The following is a 25,802-nucleotide window of genomic DNA, read 5'->3' as shown; positions in this document are numbered from 1 at the left end:
ATGCAATTCACAAAAGGTAAGTTTAAGCTCATGGAACATATCCTGATTTTTTTTCAACTTCATCACAGATGTAAACATTATACCTCAAACACAAATTGGTAAATTTCAACGAAGTGCAGTACACAGATAGTGCATAGCCAAAGAAAGAACAGTTTGTGGTTTGGTGAAGATGAGAATTTTGATTTTGGAATTTTTTTTAAAAATTGGACATAGAATTAATTGAGTTTTAAAATAACAATATTATTAGGTTGTTTTGTTTAGAATGCTGTTGGTTATTTTAGAATGTCATGGATCTCACTTGCTGTGGCAGAATTTGTTGCAAACGTCAACATGTGAGCTGAGATTTCAGTGTAGGATTTTGAATGCAAATTGGACTGAAACATCCTTCATGAGATGGAAGCTCTTAATCAAAAGATTCCATTTTTAACGGTGATTACAAATCATCAATTAGACGAGAAAAGGCCTCAGAAGAAATGCGTCATTGTATAATGTTAAGCTAATACAGTATAGCAGACTATATCAGTACAGTACAAGTACTACTGATTGCCATTTTTACTTGTACCTTTGTTCAGGGCTCCCCTCTCCAAAAAGAGTCATCTCTTATCAGATCATAATTTTCTACTACTGTAAAGTGATTTCCCATCCACATTTCTTTTCTTGTACATTAAAAGGTGGTTATTTCATCCTGAGCAACACTTCTCAGCACAGTACTGAGAATATGCAGGCAGGGAACGAGTTAAGATCTGAATTTTGTGAAACATGAGGTTCAGCTGAGTATCACTCAGATCAGATCAGAACTTGGGGAGCTAGAGTCAAGGATAATGGGTTAACAGGATGGAAAAGCAGTCATTATGTAGAGCCATTTGACGATTTTGGAAGCATTCAGCATGCAGGTCAGTTAACATGGGGAAAACATATCCATTGTATGAATCCAGTTAACAAGGTTAAGAACAACCATTGTATAACAGTAAAGTGCTTGGTTTCTGCTATTGATATTCATTGATTGCAACGATCAACCAATTAATATGTATGTTGCCATATCTGGATGCTCCTCCCTGTAAAATAACTAAATAGTTCATTGAGAAACTGCTGTTCCAGAGAAGACCGTGAACTCATGTCTCTGAGCACATGAGGCGATCATTTGCTCTCCCTACAGGGCCTGGAATAAAGATGAAGAAGGTAAAACTCTTCTGTGTCTGAGCACCTTGCTCTGACTGAGGGGGGAAAACGGGACGACAATACACATCAGGTCAGGATCTTGATGGAATAAGAGATGAAAAATGGTTCCTTGCAATCCATCAATACTTCACATAGGCACTCCAATGCCACAGACTCAGCTACTTTATTGATCTGAGATAATGAGCTCAAAATTACTCGAGTTTTGTGGAAATTAATTGCATAAAAATCATGCCACTTAAGACAGTGGACCATCTACAGAAATAAAACAAGATATGGAGCAAATAGTTGACAATTAAATGTTGTAATTCCATTTCAATTTAATGTTCATTTCATGCTCTCCTGAAGACAGCTACTAGGGGTCTTGATAGAGAACAGTTCCACTGGCACTGGCTATGTCAAGAGGTTTAGATGCTTTTCGTCACTACCTCACTTCTTCCTTGATTGTCTTCAACATCTCAAGACAGGAGTAACTGTTTTGTATATCCAGCATCAGTCTAGACTTCGGCAAACTGTCCCAAACTGAAAACAAAAACCTACTTTCCAAGATAAGCACAAAGGATTTCTGGAATCTCCTATTCAAAGTCTAACACATTATTTACTTTGTTCACTTAAACTTCTCCAATGCAAACAAAACCCTATTATATCCAGTCTATAACACTGCTTTAAAATAAATCACTATGGCTACAGAAATACTCAAAATATTAGTCAAAAACCCTTTTCAGCCATACAGATCAAAACCCATATGTCACTAGCTCACTTAATATCACCTAGTATTCTCTCTTGGTTTGAGCAAAGCATAATAGTTGTGCAAATTATTTCTACAACTGTGCAAAAAAAGCACCTCATACATTTATAGACAGGTTTGTGTAATAACAGAGAAAAATACCAGTTGTTGAAGATGCGAGAAACTAAAGTTAGTAAACACGTCATATTGAGTGTACCAAGCTCTAAAAAAATCTTAATTCAATCCATTAACCTGCCTCATTCAAATCCACGTATAATTATTATTTAATGAAAGGAAATTGCTACATAAAAGAACATAGGAAATAACAGGAAGAGAAGGTCATTCAGACCCCAGAGCCTGCTCTGCCAATCAATTAGATCACCGCTGATTTCCTACCTGAACACTACTTTCCTTCAATGTCTTCAATATCTAGAATTCTATCGATCTATCGTGAACCTCGATGATTAAACTCAATCCTGTGGGGTAAAAAATTCCAAAAGATTTAACACTGAGCAAATAAATTCCTCATCTCAGTCCTAAATGAATACCCCCTTATGCTGAGACTGTTCCCTGGTTCAAGACTCACTAGGCAGGGGAAATATCTAGTTTGATCTAGTCTGTCAAGGTCTTTAAGAATTTTGTACATTTCAATAAGATCACTTTTTATTTTTCCAAACTCTAGAGAATACAGGCAGGACTGCTGCAATCGCTCATATCCTGCCAGCCCAGCAATCAGTCTGATGAATCTTCTTTGTACACTCCTATGGCAAGTATACCCTTCCTTAGCTCCCATCAAAATCTCCTTGAAGACACTTTACACCCATCTCACATATCTTTAAGAGATCAGTGAACCGGGAATTAAGATATTGGTCTTCACATCCAAATCACTAACATGCATTGTGAACAGCTGGAGTCTAACCAGTGATCTTTGCCATATCCCACTAATCAAAGCCGGTCAACCCAAGAATGTACTATCTACTTTCGCTTCATCAAACAAATCTCAATCTATGTCAGTAACATCCCCCCACAATTTCACACACGTTAATTGTGTTTACTAATCTTTTGAGCAGATCCTTATCAAAGGCCTTCTGAAAATCCAAATGCACCACATCCACAAGTTTTCCTCTATCTATTCTGCGAATATCCGCAAAACTCCAACAGGTTTGTCAAACATATTTATGCAAGGAAAACGTACTGACTCTGCCCAATCCTACCATTATTATTTACCAAACTGATAAGAACAGTTGCTGGTCTTTGTAACAGATTTTAGCACTTCACCAAACACAGATGTCAGACTAATTGGTGTAATGAAACAATTCCCAGTTTTCCATATCCTTCCCTTCTTAAAAAGCGGGTTCTGCCTTCCAATCTGCAGGAGGTTTTAAAGAAACTATGAAATAGCAATAATGACCACATAATGCAACCATGTATCTCCACAGTCACTTCTCTTGACATGCTGGGGTATAATGTGTGTTTTAGATGGAGGTTTACCCAGTAAAATTCACAATTAGATTATTTAAATATTTTAAAATCCCTCATTGAGGGGATCTATCACCTTTTTGGCCTCGAGTTTTGAGAAGATTTGTAGCTCAGGTTGAGGTTTTGGATGTAGGTTTGCTCACTGAGCTGGAAGGTTCATTTTCAGACGTTTCATCACCATACTAGGTAACAGCTTCAATGAACCTCTGGACGAAGCACTGCTGGTGTCTCCTGCTTTCTATTTAGATGTTTGGGCTTCCTTGGAGTCTGTGATGTCATTTCTTGTAGTGAGATCATTTCCTATAGTGATGCCATTTCATATGGTGACATCATTTCCTGTTCTTTTTCTCATGGGATGGTAAACGGGATCCACGTCAATATGTTTATTGATAGAGTTCCGGTTGGAATGCCATGATTCTCGGAATTATCGTGCATGTTTCTGTTTGGTTTGTCCTAGGATGGATTTGTTGTCCCAGTCAAAGTGGTGTCCTTCCTTATCTGTATGTAAGGATACTAGTGACAGGGCCATTACCAATACAGATCCTCCTGCCTCTCTCTGTAACGGGCACACATTTGTCTCTGACGATCTTTTACTTTTTATATGATTATAGAAGCCTTTATAGTATTTTTTTCCTCGGTTTCTCACTAATTTATTCTGCCAACTTCTTTTTAGACAATTTATTACGATTGTATCCTCTCTGGATTGACAGGTTCCAATCTGCAGGTTCTGCTACACAAAAGCCAGTGGTGCACGAGGAAAAGTTAGATGAATTATTTGAAGGTTTGTTCATTCTTTTCAATTTGTCGACTTTATACTTGCATGTTCTCAACAACCACTTGATGTGTTGGGTGTCAACTTGAACTCACCACCATTTTTGATAGCCACAAGCCAAAGATTCAGTTGCATTGTTTTGAAACTACAGAGATACTGAGCACATCCCTAAACTGAATCCACTCCTGAATATCACCTGCTACAGTGCAGTATCTGCTACGGGTCTGGTCAGGAAAGCGGGAAAAAGAGATATAGTTTACTTTTCTCACCACTAAAATTAGAGGATTGCTGATCTGATGATTAAATCCCAAAAATGAAGTACTGAGGTGTTTATTGTAAGCACTTGATTCTATAATAAATATACAGCTAGACCTTTCCCTGCATTCCAGTAAAATCTGACCTAGTCAAACTTTGTTGCACATGCTAATTTAATACAATATTGTGCATACACCTTTTCACCAAAAACAAATACATGTTTAACTTAGTCCAATCAAATCCTCAAAATGTAATTATGAGAATTTCCTGAGGCAACATTTTAATTATCCTCCAGGCTAATTTAGTCCATCCATATTTTGTAAACATTCTTTTCTAAGTTATTTTGAAAAGAATATTTTAAAACTTATTCACCTTTTTCTTCTCTTCTGATAACGCCAAATCTAGCCATAGTTTCACAAGCAATTAACAGACCAACAATGCCTCATTCACATGGTCATTATTCACACAAAGAGACAGTACGAGTCGGCAGACTATTAAACTGTGTGCAGCACAACCAAGCACATTTTTTATCCAAATGCACACCTTCCGGCAGAGGATAGTAATTAGCAGTAGGAACCAAGGCTGGTGTTCTCACTTCCTAGCCTAGAGGTGCAAAGGCCCATTGCAATAACTCCTATTGCATAAGCTCATCTTAGTCACCAGCGACCAGGGATCAACCTCTGACCTTCTGTAACCTTGAGGTTTAAACATATGGTGCATCTGCCTAGCATCTCCCAAGCAGCTCATTCAGATATTCATTGTAAATTTTAGAAACTGTGAACTTCAAAGCTGAGGTCTTACTTTTGTCCCAGACATCTCCAAACTGAAAAGGAAGAGCCAACATCATGGCAATAGTTTAAATACTGCTAAGTTCTAGTAAAGTGACTCGTAACAATGTTGAGCTGTACAAGCTGTCTAGCACATTTCCTGAGCAACTTCATTGCTCAGACCTGAATATAGGTGTTGGGACGTCATGTTGAGGTTATACAGGATATTGGTGAGGCCTTTTCTGGAGTACAGTGTGCAGTCATGCTCCATTTGTTATAGTAAGGATATTACTAAACTGGAGGTGTTCAGAAAAGATTTAACAGGATATTGCCAGAGATAGAGGATAGGAGTTATAAAAATAGGCTGGAGCGGCTGGGACATTTTTCAATTGAGCGTTGGATATTGAGGGATGAATTTATGGAGGTTTATACACCATAAGGGGTATTGATAAAGTGAATAGCAACGGTCTTTTCTATAAGACGTATAAGTTTCAAACTAGAAGGCACAATTTTAAGGTGAGGAGAAAGATTTAAAAAGGACATGAGGAGCAACTTTTTTTTTACACACATCGTGTGGTTTGTGTGGGGAATGGACTGCCAGTGATAGTGGTGAATGCAGGTACAGTTACAACATTTAAAAGACGTCTGGATGAGTACATGAATAGGAAAAGTTTGGAAGGATCTGGGCCATGCACAGGCAAGTGGGACAAGTTTGGTTTGAGAACATGTCAGTGTGGATTAGTTAGACTGAAGGGTCACCACCTCAATAACCAAATTATAAAAACAAAATTAAGAAACCAAGCAGTTAAGGTAAGATTAATAATTATCTAGGATTGAGCATCTGAAAAGGATATTGCTGGGAAAGGCCGAATCTAGGCTTTTGTTGTTTATGTGAAGATTATTTCATATTGACAAACAGTTTGAGGTTTTTTTTCCCCTTTTAAGCAACAAAACGTGCATTTTTGTGTTAAATAACACTTGCAATTTCGTGTGAATATATTCAGTGATAAACCACCAGGATAACCAACTACAGAACTAAAATTTATGATCAATCAAGCCATGTTTTACTTTGGAATATGACTTGTCCAGTGTTACCATTAGCTGGGATCACAACTGTCTCCAAAGTTTTCCTTACTTACTTTATCAAACCTGCCAGGATTTTGGAAAAAAACCGTTAAACTCTGTCTTAGCCTTCTTCATTAAAAGCCTGCAGCCATCGAGGATGTTGAGCATCTCGCCAAGATTTTCCCTCCGCCTCCACTTATCACTTTCAAACAACCGCCAAACCTTAAACAGACCACTGTTCGCAGCAAACTGCCCAGCCTTCAGGACAACATCAACCACAACACCATACAACTCTGGTCATGGCAACCACTGAAAAACAGAGCATTGGCATGGGTACTATCATTACATGTGGGGACACCACCCACCACAACACATAGACACACACCATCTCTCACATGCGCGCGCGCGCGCGCGCGCGCGCGCGCACACACACACACAAATATGCAAATCCACCCTGTAGATTTGTATGTGCAGATAAATTCTATTTTGTTCAAAAAGCACACAACTTGTACACTGTCAGCCAATGTTGCATTTTATAAATTCCCACTTTGGGAAATCAAACCAGTCTGACTCCAGGTTAAGACAAAGACATACTCTAAACAAGGCCTCACACCTGAAACACATTGTCTGACTTGAGATGTCATCTCTTTTACACTGATAAATCTCAAGTTACCTCAGGACAGTGACTTGAAAGAAATTCTGGGATTCACATATTAATCAATCGAAACATGCATCTCCACTCTAACTGATTAAAAACTTAACCACCATCTGGGTTTGTTCAATACATTTGCATAAGTTGTATGTTCTTTCATCTTTTACCTATATGTCCACCCCAACCCGACAAAGACATCTTCACATCTTTAAAAGGAGAACAATCCTAGTTTATCAGCAAACTGAATTCTTTCGTAGCAAGTTAATCCCTACTGCATCCTCTAACACCTTGACCTCATTTCTAAATCATTATAAAGTCAGATGCCTGTATAGGAAATTTATACTTATTTATTCTGCTACAGTGGAATGTCTTTTGAGGCAGGAAGATAGTTGCATGCTTTCCCAGTGATCTGATTCTTAGTATTTTCCATTTTATTAGAAAATTGGGTCCCAATCTTCCTTCGAACTTAATTGTACTGTTTTTTTTCTCCCTTGTTCGACTGCTGCTGTCATTTGTCGCATTGGCTATATCTTAACTTCTGAGACAACAGCTGACCACAAAAATAACCATATAATGAACTTGCACAAGATACACACACAATACCAAGCAGAGGAAGCAGTCAGATTTAAGGAGAGAAAATTGACTTCTAGGCAGTAGCTCTAGCAGGGTAAATACACATGAGGGCTTTCCAAAAGGTTGAAGGAGAGAAAGAAAATCAAATTGCATGGCAAAACTCAGGTGTGGCAGCATTTGTGGACAGAAAGCAGCATTATCATTTCAGATCCATGTCCCTTCTTCAGAACAGCAATTCCAATTTTGTTTGATTTTCAGCATCTGCAGTTCTTCGGTTTTTTTTGTTTGAAGAAGAAAAAAGGGTGGAAGAGTTAAACAACGCAAAAAAAAGGGAATCAAACCAAAAGAAAACGATGGCAAGGGAGCCATGGATGTTGTAGTCTGATAGACGTTAAAGCTAATGTCCCAAAATAAAATTAAGAGTAAATGAAGGGGTTGTGTGACGTATTCTTGAGTCTGCCTGACGGCGGGTCTGGATGATTCAAATCGAGAGACCAAACGAAGGTTTGGATTGTGTTACTAGGAAGAAGGTGCAAGATATTTATACTTGGAGGCAACAACAGAATTCTGAGTTTAAAGTGAGCAGGCTAAAGAATATCACAAAGTCTGAGAAAGGTGTAAAATAAACCAGATTGTAAACAGTTGTGCTGTAAACAATCCAGTTACTTCCAAGGTAGAGAAGAATTGGACTCTCAAGTAGACAATTAGTATTTCTACTGACAAGGTTAAAGTGTAGCACAGTGGTATTGCCCCTACATCCAGGCCAGAAAGCCTGACTTCAAGTCCTAACAGCTCCAGAAGTGTGTCATAACATCACTGAATGGGTTGATTAAAAATACCTACAAGGTTAATTTGTTTCATGTTGCCATGGAGAAGAGGGCAGAAGAAGTCCTTTTTGAGTGGAGATTACAGATTTTCCCACAAATCGATGAGTATTACAAATGGCAGCTCGTACCTCTACCACCTCGTTCCATACACAACCACACTCTACACGAAAAAGTTACCCCCTTGGGTCCTTTTATAAATCTTTCCCTTTTCTCCTACTGTCTCAGACAATATACCAACCAACACAACCATATTAGATCACCTCTCACACGTAAGGCCAAAGCTAAGTACATTTGCCCTCATTGTGTGTTATCCATCACTGAAACAAAAAAGAGCAGCCAAAATGGTTTAAAATTGTATGGCAGAAAAAGGCATGAAAATTTACACTGCAGTTGGTTTAAAATCTTATAGTTAAAATATACCATTGATCTTAAGTAGAAAAGCCTTGAGTTATCAGGCTGCAAATCAGTCTCATGCACATGAGAGACTATAGCATGCATTAAAGCTTGAGTTGCACAGCTATAAATAACACTGTTTTAAAACAAAACTTTTCAAAAAGGTTTAGAACACTACAACTAAGTTTTGAGTAATTTTCTGATGGCAGTCTTATCGGTAAGCTCGCGTTACTGCTTTCTTCAGTTCAATTATATGCCATTCTAAATAGTCAAACTGAATTCATCTTTTGAGATAACCAGCTGGAAGAAAATTCAAATGCAAGCACGTATGAAACAGGTCTGATAAATATGTACACAATTAAAACATGACAAAAGCTGGATGCAACATAACAGAGAATTGGTAGAGCTTCTCAATGTTTCTACAATACCACATCTTGCTGAACGCAAGTAAATTTTAAGTGCAATGCCACAAAACAATTTAGCATTAACGTCATGGGGACACTTAACAAATAATCATTTTCACTTCTTTAGTATTGAAGCGATTTTCCCAATTCAATCTTTCTTTTAAAAAAATGAACACTAATTTAGCATTGATGATTATGTGTCTTCATTAACATGCTGAACTTTTATGATCTGGGATCAGTTTTCAGTTCTGAGACACACAATAAAACACAAATCAGATAGGACAAAGGTGCTCAGTTGAGGAAGTCTGAGGGCTAATGAAAGACACTGAAGTGACTGAAAACTAGGAACTCAAGGGAAGGCAACTTTAGTTACATAGTATGCAGGAAGTGCTGCAATTTTAAGTGAAATTATTTGCCTAGAGATGTGCAAGATTTATGCAATCATCCTTCTTTGGAACAGGCACAGAATTTATTTTATTTAGTTCCTGAAAATGGTTTGCTTCAAACATTATCTGCATAAATATGAATATAGTTGAACTCTCAGTTCAAACAAACCACAGATTCTAGATTCATCTTCCACCCAAGCAATAAAATATATTTGAAGCTCAAAATTTCCAAAAACAACTTCAACAGTTTGTTTTCAAATTAATTAAGAAATGAAACGGCCGAATAGAAGGACAAGTATGACATTTAGTTTAAAACAAAAACTTGCATTTAAACAGTACATTCACAATAAAATCACTTTGCAGTCTTTAAAATACATCTGAAATCTGCTCATTCTAACAATTTCGGAAAGCCAATTTACACACAGCAAGATTCCATAAAAAGCATGTAATCTATTTTGTGACACTGATTATTTATGCATCCATGGCCAGGACGTTGGGAATAACACTCATTCTTCCCCAAGACAGTGGCATGACATAGTTTATATGTGACAGAGAGAGTACATGATGTTTCAACTTAACTTCTCATCTGAAAGACAGCACATCCTTCAGTACAGTAAAGGATTATGAGCCTAATTTTTTTTTATATAATAAACTCATTCAGCACAGAAACAGACCCTTCAGTCCAACTTATACATGCCGACCAGACATCCCAATCTGACCTAAACCCTTTAGCCAAGATTTGGCCCACATCCCTCTAAATCTTTCCTATTCATATACCTATTCAGGTACCTTTTAAAATATTATATTTGCACCTACTACCACTATTTCCTCTAGCAGCTCATTCCATACACGCACCACACTCTACATGAAAAAGTTACCCACCTTGAGTCCTTTTTAAATCTTTCTCCTTTCACCTACTGACTCAGAGACAATATACCAACCGACACAGCCACATTAGATCACCTCTAATACTTAGCTTTGGCCTTACTTAAGTACATATGCCCTCATTGTGTGTTATCCCTCACTGAAAGAAAAAAAAGAGCAGCCAAAATGGTTTAAAATTGTATGGCAGAAAAAGGCATGAAAATTTACATTGCAGTTGGTTTTAAAATCTTATATAATTAAAATATACCATTGATCTTAAGTAGAAAAGCTTCGAGTTATCAGTCTCATGCACATTGTATATGCTAAGATTGAAACATCCCAGGAAAGCTACAATGGTTACACAGCAGGTCATCTTCTTCAGGTTGACAGAATGATAGCTCTGCACAGAATAACAAAGGACAATTTAGGAGATGTGCTTTTAGAATGGAGGCACACGAGATGCCTGACCATAAACAACGGTATATAAGTTTCATCTCAATTGGAACAAATAAATAAATTTCCAAAGGGTTTTCAGAAGAACTAAGAGGAAGAAAATTAGACTAACCAAACAGATGGTTGAAGGCTGGTGCAGGCTCATTGAACAAAATAGCATCATTCTGTGCAACATTGTTTTGTAATCCACGTAGACAAGGAGCAAGAGAAAGACTGGCGCAACATGACACCTTTCTACAAATAGTTCAAATGGAGCTGCATCAAAACATTATTTCAACAAGCTACATCACACTACAACACCCAAAAACTACAAAAAGCAGAAGAAAAATACCTATACAATGTTTTCAAGAAAAACGGATATCCAATAAACACAATTCATTTATTCCTCAGAAATGAACCCAAACAAGCAGAGACAACCAAACCAAAAACTATAGACGCATTACCTTACATCAAAAACACATCAGAAATGACTTCCAGACTACTCAGGCCCCTTGACATCATAGCAGCCCACAAATCTACCAACACACTTAAACAGTGACTAATGAACCTAAAGGATCCAATAGATACCACCAGCAAAACTAATGTCACTTATAAGATGCCATGCAAGAACTGTAAAAATAAACACTAAATCAGACAAACTAGCAGGAAACTTGCCACCAAGATACATGACCACCAACTGGCCAGCAAAAGACATGACCCAGTATCATTAGTTTTTATAGATACAGACAAAGAAAGACACCATTTGGGACTGGGACAACACACACACCCTAGGACATCAAACAAAGACACACGCGAGAATTCTTAAGAGGCATGGCATTCTAACCAGAACTCCATCAATAAGCACAATCGATTTAGATCCCATCTCCTTTCCCTTGGGGGAAAAAAAGCAGAAATTACATCACCCACCTTAAGAAACCAAGACCTGTAAAATAGATTTGGGACATATCACCAGCGCTTCACCAGAGACTCTCAGTGATGATGTTACCTAGTAATGGTGACTAAATGTCTGTAAACAAATGTTCAAGCTCAGCGAGCTAACTTACATACTTACCATCAACCTGAGCTACAAATTTTGTCAAAAATCGCGAAGACAGACCATTTGTTTACAACAGCATTAGATCACTCTAGTTAGCACATGATTAGTTGAAATTCAAGTTAGATTGTTATGATTCTTCAAAGCAATTTTAACAATCTTAAAATTAAAACCAGTCAGTCAGCCATCTTCAATGTCATGGCTGTGGTTATGTTCGCCAAGCTGGAAAGTTGATTTGCAGATGGTTCGTCCCCTGTCTAGGTGACATCTTCAATGCTTAGGAGCCTCCTGTGAATTGCTGCTATACTGCGTCTTCTGGAATTTATCTGGGTTCATTCCTGCTGCTTCCAGTCACTCATTGTAGTGGCCAGTATACTGGGTCTAGATCAACCTGTTTGTTGATAAAGTCCATAGATGACTGCCTTGCTTCTAGAAATTCTCTGGCTGCCTGTTTAGCTTCTCCTATTATCGTTGCGTTGTCCCAATCGAATTTGTGGCACTTGTGTATGGATACTAGGAACAAGTGGTCACGTTCAATGCCTAGTTGGTATTCATAGATACAGATTGCTAGTTGTCTGCCTGTTTATCCTATGTAGGGTTTCATGCAGTTTTTGCGTGAAATCTTGCAAATTACTTTGGTGGTGGACACGATGGGTATAGGGTCTACAACATACCGAGCACTCTCAACCTACAAAGAGAACACCTCTACAAAATGTTCACCAAAAAAGGATATCCCCGCAACTTCATTCACAGATGCCTACCAGACAAACAACACGACGAAGACATGCCATAACCTAACTCACTGGGCACTCTATCTTACACAAAAAAATCTCAGAACAGCTACACTTCTCCAACCCCTCAGATGATTCATGACAGCCCATAATGTGACAGCCATGCTCAGACAACTCACCAGAACAAAAGACTCTACACCCATCATGTGCAAGATCAACATAATTTACGAGATTCCGTGCAAAGACTGCATGAAACACTACATAGGACAAACAGGCAGACAACTAGCAATCCACATCCATGAACACCAACTAACCACTAAATGCCATGACCAGCTGTCCCTAGTATCCATACACAACAATAATAGGACAAGCCAAATAGAGGACAGCCAGAGAATTTCTAGAAGCATGGCACTCATCAATGGACTCCAAGCACATACACCTAGACTCAATATACCAACCACTGCAATGAACAATCGGAACTGGCAACTGGAAGCAGCAGAAACGGAACCAAATAAATTCCAGAAGATGCAGCACTTCACAGGAAGCTCCAAGCACTGATACAGTAACCTAGACAAGAGATGAAACACTTGCAAATCAATTTCCCAGCTTGGCGAATATACCTGCAACCACAGCAACCAGCATCAGAGTTACAAATCTTTATGTAAAGTCTTCTTCAATCTTTATTTCATTCTATAGTGGTTGATAGCCAATTATACTATGAAAAAAAAACACTGGTTCTCATAAAAATACAGATAGCAATCTAGTAGCATATTCTAGTTATACAGCCATCAACACAAAAGCTGCTGTTTGTATACAGTTCACTTTCTCCTCACCTTCAAAAAATTGAAGCCATTAATCAATGCAGTAACAACTGGTTTTGTCTGCAGTCTAAGCTAAGGCCTTGCTTTAACACTCTCCAGTACACTCCAAGTACTTCATTGTTGTATAGCAATAGCTGTGGTTTGAATGTATGCTAAAAGCTGCTACCATTAATCCAAGCAGCAGATGCCAAATGCGGAAATGGAGAGGGAAGAGACACAAATGCATAACTGGCTAACTTCTATTCCAGTTTTAGACAAACTGTCAGATTAATTGAAAAAGTGCACAATTTTACGAATCATCAGAGAATGGGATCAATTTCTCACCCAAACTTAAATATAAAATATGAACATTAAGCACTAAATGTCTATAAAGCAAATCAATAACCAATGGCCATTTTATGTTTTTTTTATATAAACATCACGTCAGGGCTTATGTGAAATCTACACCCATAATGTTAATTAAAATGCTGCACATGAAGATGACCAAAAAGCTAAGTGTTTCACTAATCATGCCAGTTATTGGTCTGTGAATAAACAATAAACTCTTTCATACAGGCCCTGGGAATCATGCTGGAAATAAAAAGGGGAGGACAAGGCACAGATAAGATCAACAAACCATCATCCCCTGCCATATTGGGCATTATCTTGTGAAGGACTCTATTTAAAACTACAGAGGTACACCATCCATACACTAGCACCACACACCCAACAATACCAAAAATGCTTCCCTTATATCAGTGGTACAATAAAAATATAGGAAATAGACACAGGAGACTGCCATAGAACAGCTGTAATAGCTGATTCTACAAGTCTACTGACAGACTCATGAAGATGCTTAAAATCTGATTGAAGATTTGTAGCTCGGGTATCCGTTGTTGTGGTTCTGCTCGCCGAGCTGGAAGTTTTTGCTGCAAACGTTTCGTTCCCTGGCTAGGGAACATCATCAGTGCTGTTGGAGCCTCGTGTGAAGCGCTGCTTTGATGTTTCTTCCGGTATTTATATTGGTTTGTTCTTGCCGCTTCCGGGTGTCAGTTTCAGCTGCAGTGATTTGTATGTGGGGTCCAGGTCGATGTATCTGTTGATGTATGCTCTTGCCGTTTCCGGGTGTCAGTTTCAGCTGTAGTGGTTTGTATATGCTTTTAGCAGGTTTAATACAATAGGCTAAAGCAAAAAAAAATGTATTACCAACATGAACTAAACCATAATGCCAAGGCAATGCCCTCAATAAACTAAACACTTCTTGGACCAATATCTAATTGAACTAGCCTGATGTCAATTACAGCAGCAAGTGGCAACACAAATTACCTGGGCTGCTCTTGAAAGAGAAGGTAAAGACAGCTGGACTGCTGCCCATTCACACATGTGCAAAGGAAAACCGACAGGATTAGGCTCAGTTATTATCTGTTGAAAATGTGTTGCTGGTTAAAGCACAGCAGGTCAGGCAGCATCCAAGGAATAGGAAATTCGACGTTTTGGGCATAAGCCCTTCATCAGGAATGAAGGGCTTATGCCCGAAAGAAGGACTTATGCCCGAAACGTCGAATTTCCTATTCCTTGGATGCTGCCTGACCTGCTGTGCTTTAACCAGCAACACATTTTCAACTGTGATCTCCAGCATCTGCAGACCTCATTTTTTACCCTCAGTTATTATCTGTCCAATCATCACAGAACTCAACAACATTAACTAAGCCACATGTCAAGGACTGCAAGATGTATAGGGTGGCTCCCACCTGCAAAATCAGACACAAGCGAAAGACCTCCAGAAGAGTGGAGGAAGAAGAAAATTAAAACTGGATATAGTTCTAAGGAAAGTTTAAGTTCAGATTTATGTCTTATAGTATTTTAAATACACATTAGGTGCATAAGTCAGGGGTAAAGGAATGGGTCTGGGTGGGTTACTCTTCTGCGGATCAGTGTGGACTTGTTGGGCTAACGGGGTTGTTTCCATAATGTAGGGAATCTTAAAAAAAGAACAATAGAAGATAATAAATCAAATATAGTTTCACATTCCAATAGAAACCTCACTAAGTAACACTTACAACTAGGAACAAATTCCAAATCTGAAAAAAAAATTGCAGAAAATAGGAGCATATTCTAAAGAGATTATTACAGTGAACTAAAGGCAGATACAGGGGTTGTTCTTAAAACCTCCATAGGTAAGAGCTTAATAAAACTAAGTTAAGATAATTAAACACCACGGGGCGGCACGGTGGCTCAGTGGTTAGCACTGCTGACTCACAGCACTAGGGCCCCAGGTTCAATTCCAGCCTTGGGCGACTGTCTGTGTGGAGTTTGCACATTCTCCCTATGTCTGTGGGGGTTTCCTCCGGGTGCTCCGGTTTCCTCCCACAGTCCAAAGATTTGCAGGTCAGGTGAATTGGCAGTGCTAAATTGTCCACAGCATTAGTCAGAGGGAAATGGGTCTGGATGGGTTACTCTTCGGAGGGTCGGTGCGGACTGGCTGGGCCGAAGAGCCTGTTTCCACACTGTAGGGAATCTAATCTAATTAAAAAAAAAAGAGTTGGGTGAGAAGTGCACTCAAAACAGTGATATAATTTTCAAAAGCCAACATGGCTAAGTTCATCTCTCAGAATTATGACTAGGAAATGGCATTTAAGGCAATGTGTGTGGAAAACCACCATGAGGAAAAGCAAATTAAAGACCAAACGTGAGAACAGTCCCAATAGTGCAAGATACCAGTTACCAAGAAACAGGAAGACTGGATAAATTATCAGGTGCATATGTACCATGCTATATTAAAATTTCAAAAGGGTTGCAAGAAAAAATTTAGCTCATAGGAATAACATCTCTGGAATGCTAAAATAGAGGTTAATTCTCAGATACACTTGGAGAAGAGATTAAGATTAATATTTTCAAATCATTAACAACAGCCATTGAACGTTCATGTTCCCTGTACAGTTTACTTAATATAATGATGGACACTCAATGTTCTACATTCAGGGGTACGTCAAAGTCAAAGCACTACATTACATGCAATGTTCACCCTGCATTGAGAGAACAGATTTGCTTGTGGACCCTTTGTATTACTGTGCTGTCACTAATAGCAACCCCAACATCTCAAACAGAAATGTAATTTAAATGTGGCAAAGCAACTAGAGAATCAACAAACTCAAGGGGTGATTTTCCCAGACTCCAAAATAGAGCTGTTAAAAATAAATACTGGTCTGTTTTCACCAACATATTTTCTAGCTACAGGCAGGCAATCTGCCCATAAAGGACTAACCCAGACATGAGGGAAGATTCACAGCCAAGAAATTAAACTTATAATTATAACTCTGTTTCAAATGTATATCAAGTCGATTGTACACTCCTGATATCCCTAGTATAGTACAAAACAATTCAAGTAGAAGCTGTTCCAGAATATAAAGCATGCCTTAGTAAAAGCATTTTAATTACTACATTCTTTGTTGGCAACTTTAAGTCCACAAAAGTACAAAAAGGAAACCCAAATATAAACAGGCTTGATATAAAAGCAATTCTTCATTTAAATTCACATAAAAGGCCAGGTGGAAAAGTACTGAATTATCTAAATTAATTTAAAAAGGTCTCAAAAATTAGAAATCTACAAGCTAAACAAGAATGTATATTTCCCAACGTACTGAAGCAAATTTTTAGTTTAGATTCTTTGGAGAATGAAGGAGCTCAGATTTCAATTGCAGAAAAGCTTTACATCTTGTAGAAGACCAAATTGATCAAAAGGAAATTCAAAAGTCTTGAGATTAAAAGAAACCCAAGTAATAGAGCAAGATGTTACATTTCCAGTACTATATTGCTGGCTGCAATATCCACACCACAATTAAATAGACCAGTTTCACAACCATCTATCCATTCAAATGGTCTTTTTCTGTATAATTTATAATAAAAAAACCTTAAAATTTTAAAGTTTGTCTCAGATGACATAACATCAAAATTTCATCAGAATCTGTTGCCTTTCAAGTACAATAAGTGGTCATCGACACCTAAAAATTTGAGTTACTTCAAAAACAGAATACCTTGATGCTCCACATCAAGATAGAGTCATAGAGATGTATAGTATAGAAGCTGACCCTTCAGTCCAACTCGTCCGTCTGACCAGATATCCCAAACCAATCTAGTCCCACCGACCAGCACCTGACCCACATCCCTCAAAATCCTTCCTATTCATATACCCATTCAAATGCCTTTTAAATGTTGCAATTGTACCAGCCTCCACCACTTCCTCTGGCAACTCATTTCATACATGTACCACACTCCGTGTGAAAAGGTTGCCCGTAGGTCTCTTTTATATCTTTTTCCTCTCACCCTAAACCTACGCCTCTAGTTCTGGACTTCCCCACCCAGGGGAAAAGGTCCTGTCTACTTATCCTATCCATGCTGCTCATGATTTTGTAAACCTCTATAAGGTCACCAATCAGCCTCCGAAGCTCCAGGGAAATCAGCCACAGCTTATTCAGCCTCTCCCTATAACTCAAATCCTCCAATCCTTGTAAATCTTTTCTGAACCCTTTCAAGTTTCACAACATCCTTCCAAGAGGAATGAGACCAGAATTGCACGCAATATTCCAACAGTGGCCTAACCAATGTCCTGTACAGCCACAAGATGACCTCCCAACTCCTGTACTCAATACTCTGACGAGTAAAGGAAAGCATACAAAATGCCTTCATCACTATCCTATCTACCTGCGACTCTACTTCCAAGGATTATGAACCTGCACTCCAAGATCTCTCTGTTCAGCAACACTCCCTCGGATCTTACATGTGAATATTGGCTCAGGTTACATGTGCTGGCTGACATGTTGTGGACTTCACTCATTTATACTACAGGTTTTCCATTCTTTTCAACTTTTTTTTCATCTTATTATGCGAAATACCAATTTTTCTTCCCTTATATATTCTTCTACTGCAATCTCAACAAGTTGATAGATCATCAGCATTGTCTCAATAGAAGTTACCTAGATAGCTCAATTTCATTTCTGCTAAGTAAATTCCACCTTTTGTAGCATGACACTAATTCTCTCAGCTTGCAATGATACACAACAGAGTTGCATGGACTTACTTTCACTGTCTTAAGCTTCTCTAATCTTTATTTGTAGCTCATCTCCTTGACAATTGGGATCAAGCTCATCACTATTTCCTGTAACATGTTTTCATTTTCTGCTTGTGGTATGCTGACCTAAATTGAACAAAGTGCAGTAAGCATAGCCTGATCAGTGTGTGTTACAAAACCTTAGCACAACTTCAGTAGACTACTGTATATTGTATGCCCAATATTCCATCAACAATAATTACTTTATCACACTGTCTGATTATGAAAGCGACATACATTATTCTTAGATATCTTTTTCAATCTCACTACACTGTTTCAATAAACAATCATACATCACACATTTAAATTCCACATTTTCTCCTTTAATATTCAAGCATTTAATTTGTAGTGCTAGTATGCCATCATGCTTTGCAGTGAAATAGTGTACATTTGAAAAGGTAACACTTCAAAATTATTTCTAAGCCAATTTAAGAAATTATTTTTCAAAATTTTTTTTAAAATTGAGAATAATGGGTAAAAATAAAGTATATTCAATGCCTAAAAAGCCTTGCCCTTTCTCATTCTAACATAATGCATTAAAGTTAACAGGCAACACATTAACCTTGAGCTCAGGCACCATATTTAACAAACCTCATCATCACTTTATTGCTAACATCACAATTCAATTCAGTCCATACTGTGTCCCAAAGCAACCACTTTTGTCGGAGAAGAATATTCTTGGTCAACATGGCCAGATAGGCAAAAACAAGCCTCTGTCTGAGAGATTAACAGCTCTGATTTATTATTTGAAGATGCCGGTGTTGGACTGGGATGTACAAAGTTAAAAATCACACATCGCCAGGTTATAGTCCAACAGGTTTAATTGGAAGCACCAGCTTTCAGAGTGCTCAGTGATTGGCGTTGTGTGATTTTTAACTTAGTTCTGATTTAGGCAGTTGAGGGTCTAACACAGCATAGAGAATAGTGATGCAGGATTTCTCCCTTCTCCGCCAACCAGTAGCTCCAGTTGGAAACAGTGAGAAGGAACATAATCAGGCTTAGCTATAACACACTTTAACAATAAAATAGCTTTCTGGTCAGGCAATCACACAAAGATATCTGGTGGGTAAGAAATGGAGGGCTACTGGCACTTATATTGTCAAATATTTAGAGTTTGATTTTGTCCTTCTAGTCATTCTCTGCTTCATCAAAGGATTCGGCCTGAAGGATGTATTCTAAAAATGGCTTTCGGAATATCTGTAGCTGAACTGATCAGACCCGTTTTTGTAGTAGTGGTTAGTTTCCACAACAAACGTTTGCTTTACTCAGTACAAACCTCTATTTTTCATTTGTAATCTCCTGACAATCAGTGAACCATAAGATTAGGGTCAGAGGTTAGCAGCATGAGTATATAAACTGCATTCCTGAGAATTGGTACCAAGAACACAATGCTTGAATATATCAGGAGTCAGTCAAAATCAATCTTTAAATATGAGGCAGCAATTTTATTTCTACTTTCCTCTCAAATAAAAAGACATAAATTCTATGGAAATAGTGCAAAGATATTCATGTAAAACAGGCTACTCGTGCATAGGTAACATGCATATCATTCTTTACTGCTCTAGATTAAGGTGAAGACACTGCTCAACTGCTTGCTGTCTCCTTTCTTATGCAAATCAAACTAAGATTGGGAACAAAATATGAAGCGTTCAAATCTGAACAATAGGTTGTTATCCAAAAGATGACATATGAGAAAAACAAATTGTGCTAAAAACCAGGTACAATTCCAATGCATGATGGAATGTCTTGAGGAACTAAATGCCGCCTTCTTGTTTCTGAAATCAGGCTCTGATCATGTCACAAATGTGACACTGTACATTTGTGGAATATGCTGGTCAACCCTATACCTCAATATCTGCATCTTTAGCTTCAATTTCAAATGCAATTCCAAAGCTATAAAAAAGACTAAGTACTATGCATGTTTGAAATCCGAAATAAAAAAAGATGCTGGAAATACTCAGCAGGCCAGGCAACACCGAAAGAGAAAAACAGAGCTAATGTTAACAAACCTTCATCAAGTCAGCAAACTGAAATATTAAAACTTCATTAATGCTGCCTCACCTCGTGGGTATTTTGAGCATTTTCTTCTTTTACTCTTACGTTATATAAACACATGGAAAAAGGTGCAGGAGTACACCATTTGACCTTTCAAACCTGCACCACCATTGAATACGCCCATGGCTGATCTCTTCCGATTTTTGCCCTTTCCTAAAGCCTACTTTTCGCCTTAATTATTCAGATGTCTTCTGATGACTAGCATGGTTTTCCACTTCTTTAAAGTGGTGATTCTTTCAGGTAAACAAAAATCAGTACAGTGCACAGTGGCTAGCACTACTGCCTCACAGCACCAGGACCTGAGTTTGATTCCAGCCTTGGATGTGGAGTTTACACATTCTCCCCGTGCCTGCATGGGTTTCCTCCGGGTGCTCTGGTTTCCTCCCACAATCCAAAGATGTGCAGCTTCTGTGAATTGGCCATTCTAAACTGCCCATAGTGTTCAGGGATGTGTAGGTTAGGTGCAGTGGCTTAATGAACACCTTCAGAACAATAAAAGAAACCTAATTGAGTAGGGATAAAAAAACATGTTTCTACTTATAGGTGAAGGCCATAACTATAATTATAGGGCCATCACCAAGAAACTCAATGAAAAATTCAGGAGTAAACAGGTGCGAAAAGGCCATTTCTGAGGGGAAATCTGGCATCTGTTAACCAGTACCAGAGTAGAACAGCCACTGACCTATTCAACCAACTTTGGTAAGTTACAAACACACGAGGAAGATGTATTGTGGAAACAACAAATCTGTCCAGTTTCCAAAAGGTTCTAACATGAGTAATATTGTACAACTTTCTGCCACAAACAGATTGCTAAGGCAAAAGAAGCACTTGATGCACTTAAAGGGAAGCTAGATAAACAAATGAAGGAGAAAGACAGAATTATGCTCACAGGACAAAGCAACATAGGAAATAGGAAAAGGAATAGGCATAGGCCATTCAACCCCTCAAGCCTGCTGTGTCATTCAAGTAAATCATGGCTGACATTCTACTTCAATACCACTTTCCAACACTATCCTCAAATCCCTTGACACTTTTAAAGTCTACATCCCGACCTTCCCTATGAGAGCAGCAATTTATATTCTTCAAATATTTACAACAGAATTTTTAGAAAGCCAGTTTCACATGTACTGAAGCCAAATGAAAGTTGGACAGATATTGACAAAGGCTTGCAGGATTACAAGAATCCCCAGTACCACAGATATCTGCTATTAGTTAAGAAAAGGTGGAAACAGTCCTTAGAACATAAACACAGACTTGGACCAAATCAGTTGTACAGCCTATTTCTTTGTTGTAAATTCCGTACATCCTCTACATTTGTGTTTTTCCTGTAACCCATTTTCTGACTATTAATATGTCGTGTTCATTTTCCAATTTTGAACAGCAAACACCAAAACGTCAACAGTCTGCTCTCGCTGCAGATGATGATTTACCTTCATTTTACCAGTTGTTTTCTCTTTCAACATACTTAACTGTCAGCATGGCAAGATGACCAGTACTGCATTTTAAAGTGCAATATACAGACTGACAATACTATTTGGTCATGTCAGTTTTATTCTCAACATTATTTTTACAGTACAGCTCTTAGCAGTGTTAACCATGAACTTCCACATTATTTAGTTCAAGTTGATTGCATCAAGTGGACGAAAAACTACCACTATCCACAATCCTGAATAGTATTTTAAATTTGTGTACTTTTTGCTTTCTTCACCTATCAAAATTTCAGAGTAGAACTGCATTACCCCATACAGAACACCTGAAAAGCTGCCAGAACTCTGCTTTCAGAGACATGAATAAGTTGCATAGTCAAGCACCATTAATTGTGGTAAATAGATGGCAAAGGCCATTTCTGAGGGAAAATCTGGCATCTGTTGACCAGCACAAGAGTAGAACAGCCACTGAGCTAGTCAACTGACCTTGATAAGTTACATCTTCCTAGTGTCTTAGCGTAAAATATATTGTGGAAATATGAAATCTGCCAGGCTTCCAACAGGTTCTTTCAGCAGGGTATCTTTTCAAGTCCAATCACTATACAACAGGTAGGCTTTGCACTCCATAAACACGGATTGATTTGATTGCACACATTACACTATTCTATCAAACAAAACACTAGAATTAATAAACACTCAATTCCAACTTTTTTTTTAAAAAATCAAGAAGTATTCAAAAAGACATTTAACAACAAGGCTATGACAGTTTTCAGACTGAGAACAAAATCAGGACCATGCAGTTTACGTTGATTGTATTAATGCTGCAAAATTTACAGTTTTTCTCAAATTCAGCCAAACAGCTATTGTGCATATATCAAGAACTCAGATAGAGGGCAAAAAAAATCAAATTTTCTTCAGGAGCTGCACATGATAAAATTACAGGATTGTACCTAGTAAACAGATCTTTCCATTTGCAGTACTGCTACTTTACCGTACTGTCCATAGCTATGGAAGCATGGTTTTAAAAAATGTAAAATGCCAACTTTTCTCCACATTCCAATTTTTTGTTAAGATGTTCCAAATCACAAAATTACTACAATAAATGTAAATGCACAAAGAATAAAAAGATGTAAATTGAAGGATTACAAAAACAAGTTTTAACATCTACACATTATAATATTGTGTTTGAGTAAGACCAGGAATATTAATGATTTAGTGCTGTTTTTTCCATTTTTGACAAGTAACATGGAGATACTAGTGTTGAAAGAAATTATTTTGTTTCCCAGTTTCTGGGAGCCTAAATCATATAGTCCCAGATTAGACACAAACATCAGAGAAAATGGAGTTCATTTTTAACCACAATGATCTTCACCTCATCAAGCCCAGTATCAGTAAGAACATGAATTTCCATATCCAAGTTACGTTTGTGTTTTGTAATCACAGAATCCCTACACTGTGGATGCATCCTCAGTTTTAAAGCAGCCTAAACTCACTTGCATATGATGGTTTCAGCTGAGTGTTTCAGCAATTGCTTAATGTGAATTAACAACTTCACAGAGATAAGTGGATAACATGGTAATCTACTGCCACACAAAACACAATAAAGGCTGTTGATTCTCCCTTTACCTTCTGTCCCTACAGATACAACCAGAATCTCTTAAATGAGATTTTTGACCCACATCTTTGCTCACTTTCCATCATCCTCACTGAAAACCGAGACCAAAATAGTATATGACCCATTTACTTACGTACATACACAAAAAGCCCCCAAAGCATTACAACGATCACTTGCAACGGAATACCATTAAGCTACTGAGGCTCAAAGACAAACAAGTAGTCAACTAGTGGAAACACTTTGATACACACATACTCCACTTAACTTTTGAAACTGGTTATTTTATGGATTGCATCGATTCTGTTGTGTATCTAATATCAAGCCGCACTTTCTCCTAATTACAGCGATACAAATAGCGGCGTCATATTTAACAATTGCAATATTTCACAATTTAAAAACGTACAGGGCACCGAATGATCTGAATCTCGGGAGTATAATTTGATAGATCATATTAATGCTTGTATCACTATTTACAAAACACGCAAATATACCATCCTGTTTTAATCAATACAGCACATCATATGGGAAATATTCAATCTAATCAGCATATTAAGCAAACTTATTAAATCGCTGATCATAAAGAAACCACATCAAATAGATGCGCATAGAAAACGCGATCAGGAAAGTAAACTCCGACACGCTGTTTCCGGAGGCGCAATGTTTATTTCTAGGCGAACTTAAAAAGAGACTGCCTCCGACACGGATAGATTAAAACACCACAACATGTTAACACAGATGGGCTTAAACAGGAGAGAAGAAACGGGTTGCAGCATTTTTTAAAAAAATATAAAAAACATTTGGAAAGCGCAGCTATAAAAACGGACGGTGTACTTCTGAAATTTTAAGTAAGGATGCGATTTTTAAAATCGAGGTGGTGGTGCAAAAATAAAGTGGCTCAAGTTAAAAAAAAACAATAGCAGGATACAAAAGCAAAGCGCACAGATCGCCATCATCCTTCTGTCTTGAAGTGGCGGCGGCGCTGCCCAGGGTCAAAGCTTTCTGGATACCAGAGAGTGTGGGGGGGGGGGGGGGGGAGGAAATCGCCGCTCAGGTACACAAAAAATTGTCCTGAAGGTTGCCGCTTGAAAGAAATGAGAATTCTCTTTTATTCGTTATTTGATAAATCAGGTTGCAGAAGGCGAGAGGGCAAGAGATCGCTCACCATCATCACCCTCATGAGGCACTAGTGTCCTGGCCTCCTGCACTGTTTGTTGCTTCAACTTCAAACCCACGACGGCGCGGAGGAGGAGAGATTATGGGGAAACTACAACTTGTCAACAGCCGCCAGATTAGAAAAACAGCAAAGTTCCGCGCCTTTTTCCCACGCTCTGCCCGGGGGATCCGGTACCTCAGTTTTATTCTCTCTCGGTATGATCGAAAAGCGCGGCCTATTCCCTCCTCCACGGCCGCCGCTTCCTGCTCTTTCCACCCTCTCACTCACTCCCACATACGCACACCGCTCTCCGTCCATCCTCCCACAGGAAAGGGTACAGTGAACGGCCCGAACTCCAGCCGCAATCCGTCTGCGAAATTACCTTCAGTTCCGCACTGTCCGCCATCTTCTCACGCTTGTCCGCGCAAGCGCGGGGGGGAACAGTCACGTGGTGCACAGGGGCGGGGCCTGCCCGCGCAGTGACATCAACCGCCGACCGTTTGAATCTTTCCCGCCACTCCGCCCCCAAAGCGTGCAACGAGGAGGTGCATTTGTATAGTACCTTTCACGGCATTGTTATGCCCCTCTCCGACCGATGTGCAGCACACGAGGCGCTTCTTGAAGCGGTCATTTCGTCGCATACAACTCCAGTGTTGCCGTAAAAATGGACACATTTAGTCCGAGATTTCCAACTCCTCCTCATCAGGACAATTCGCAAGAATAAAACTGGAATACTGTACATAAGGAGAGTAATGGTTGGTTATAAAGTGGACTGCTGATCAAAGGACAATGCAGCAGTTAATTATGATTGATTGTTAACCATCATCTTGGAAATATATCTCTGTTCCTTCATTGTTGCTGGGTCAAAACCTGGAATTCCTTTCCTAATAGTATTGTGGGTGTACCTACAGTACATGGACTGCAGCAATTCAAGAAGGCAGATCATCACCACCTTCTCAAGGGCAGTACGGAACCAGCAAAACATGTGACCCCTCCATACCCCACGAGTGACTAAAAAAAAGGTCAGATTTCAAATGTGGTGCCAAGGCAATATTCCCACCTATGAGCCAGGAGGCCTGGTTCAAGTC

General features: G+C 38.6%; 1 protein-coding gene across 6 annotated transcripts in view; it reads right to left on the bottom strand.

Moving 5' to 3' along the window:
• pias1b (protein inhibitor of activated STAT, 1b) overlaps positions 1-25,150 on the bottom strand; it is a 142,454-nt gene extending 117,304 nt beyond the window's left edge. For 2 of the 6 annotated variants that reach the window (XM_060853291.1, XM_060853294.1), the window contains exon 1: positions 25,097-25,150. Coding sequence is in view for 3 of the 6 variants with exons in the window: in XM_060853295.1 (XP_060709278.1) it covers positions 24,910-25,032 (123 nt within the window). In the remaining 3 variants the exon portion in view is untranslated. Of the gene's footprint in view, positions 1-24,909; positions 25,052-25,096 lie in introns of those variants that run through there. The other 4 variants (XM_060853290.1, XM_060853295.1, XM_060853289.1 and 1 more) reach the window with 4 other exon arrangements.
• Positions 25,151-25,802: the final 652 nt, after the last annotated feature.

The sequence above is a fragment of the Hemiscyllium ocellatum genome, chromosome 39, assembly GCF_020745735.1.
Source record: "Hemiscyllium ocellatum isolate sHemOce1 chromosome 39, sHemOce1.pat.X.cur, whole genome shotgun sequence".
Lineage (NCBI taxonomy): Eukaryota > Metazoa > Chordata > Chondrichthyes > Orectolobiformes > Hemiscylliidae > Hemiscyllium > Hemiscyllium ocellatum.
Note: the sequence above shows the minus strand (reverse complement) of the source record. Positions and strands in the feature narration are given on the sequence as shown.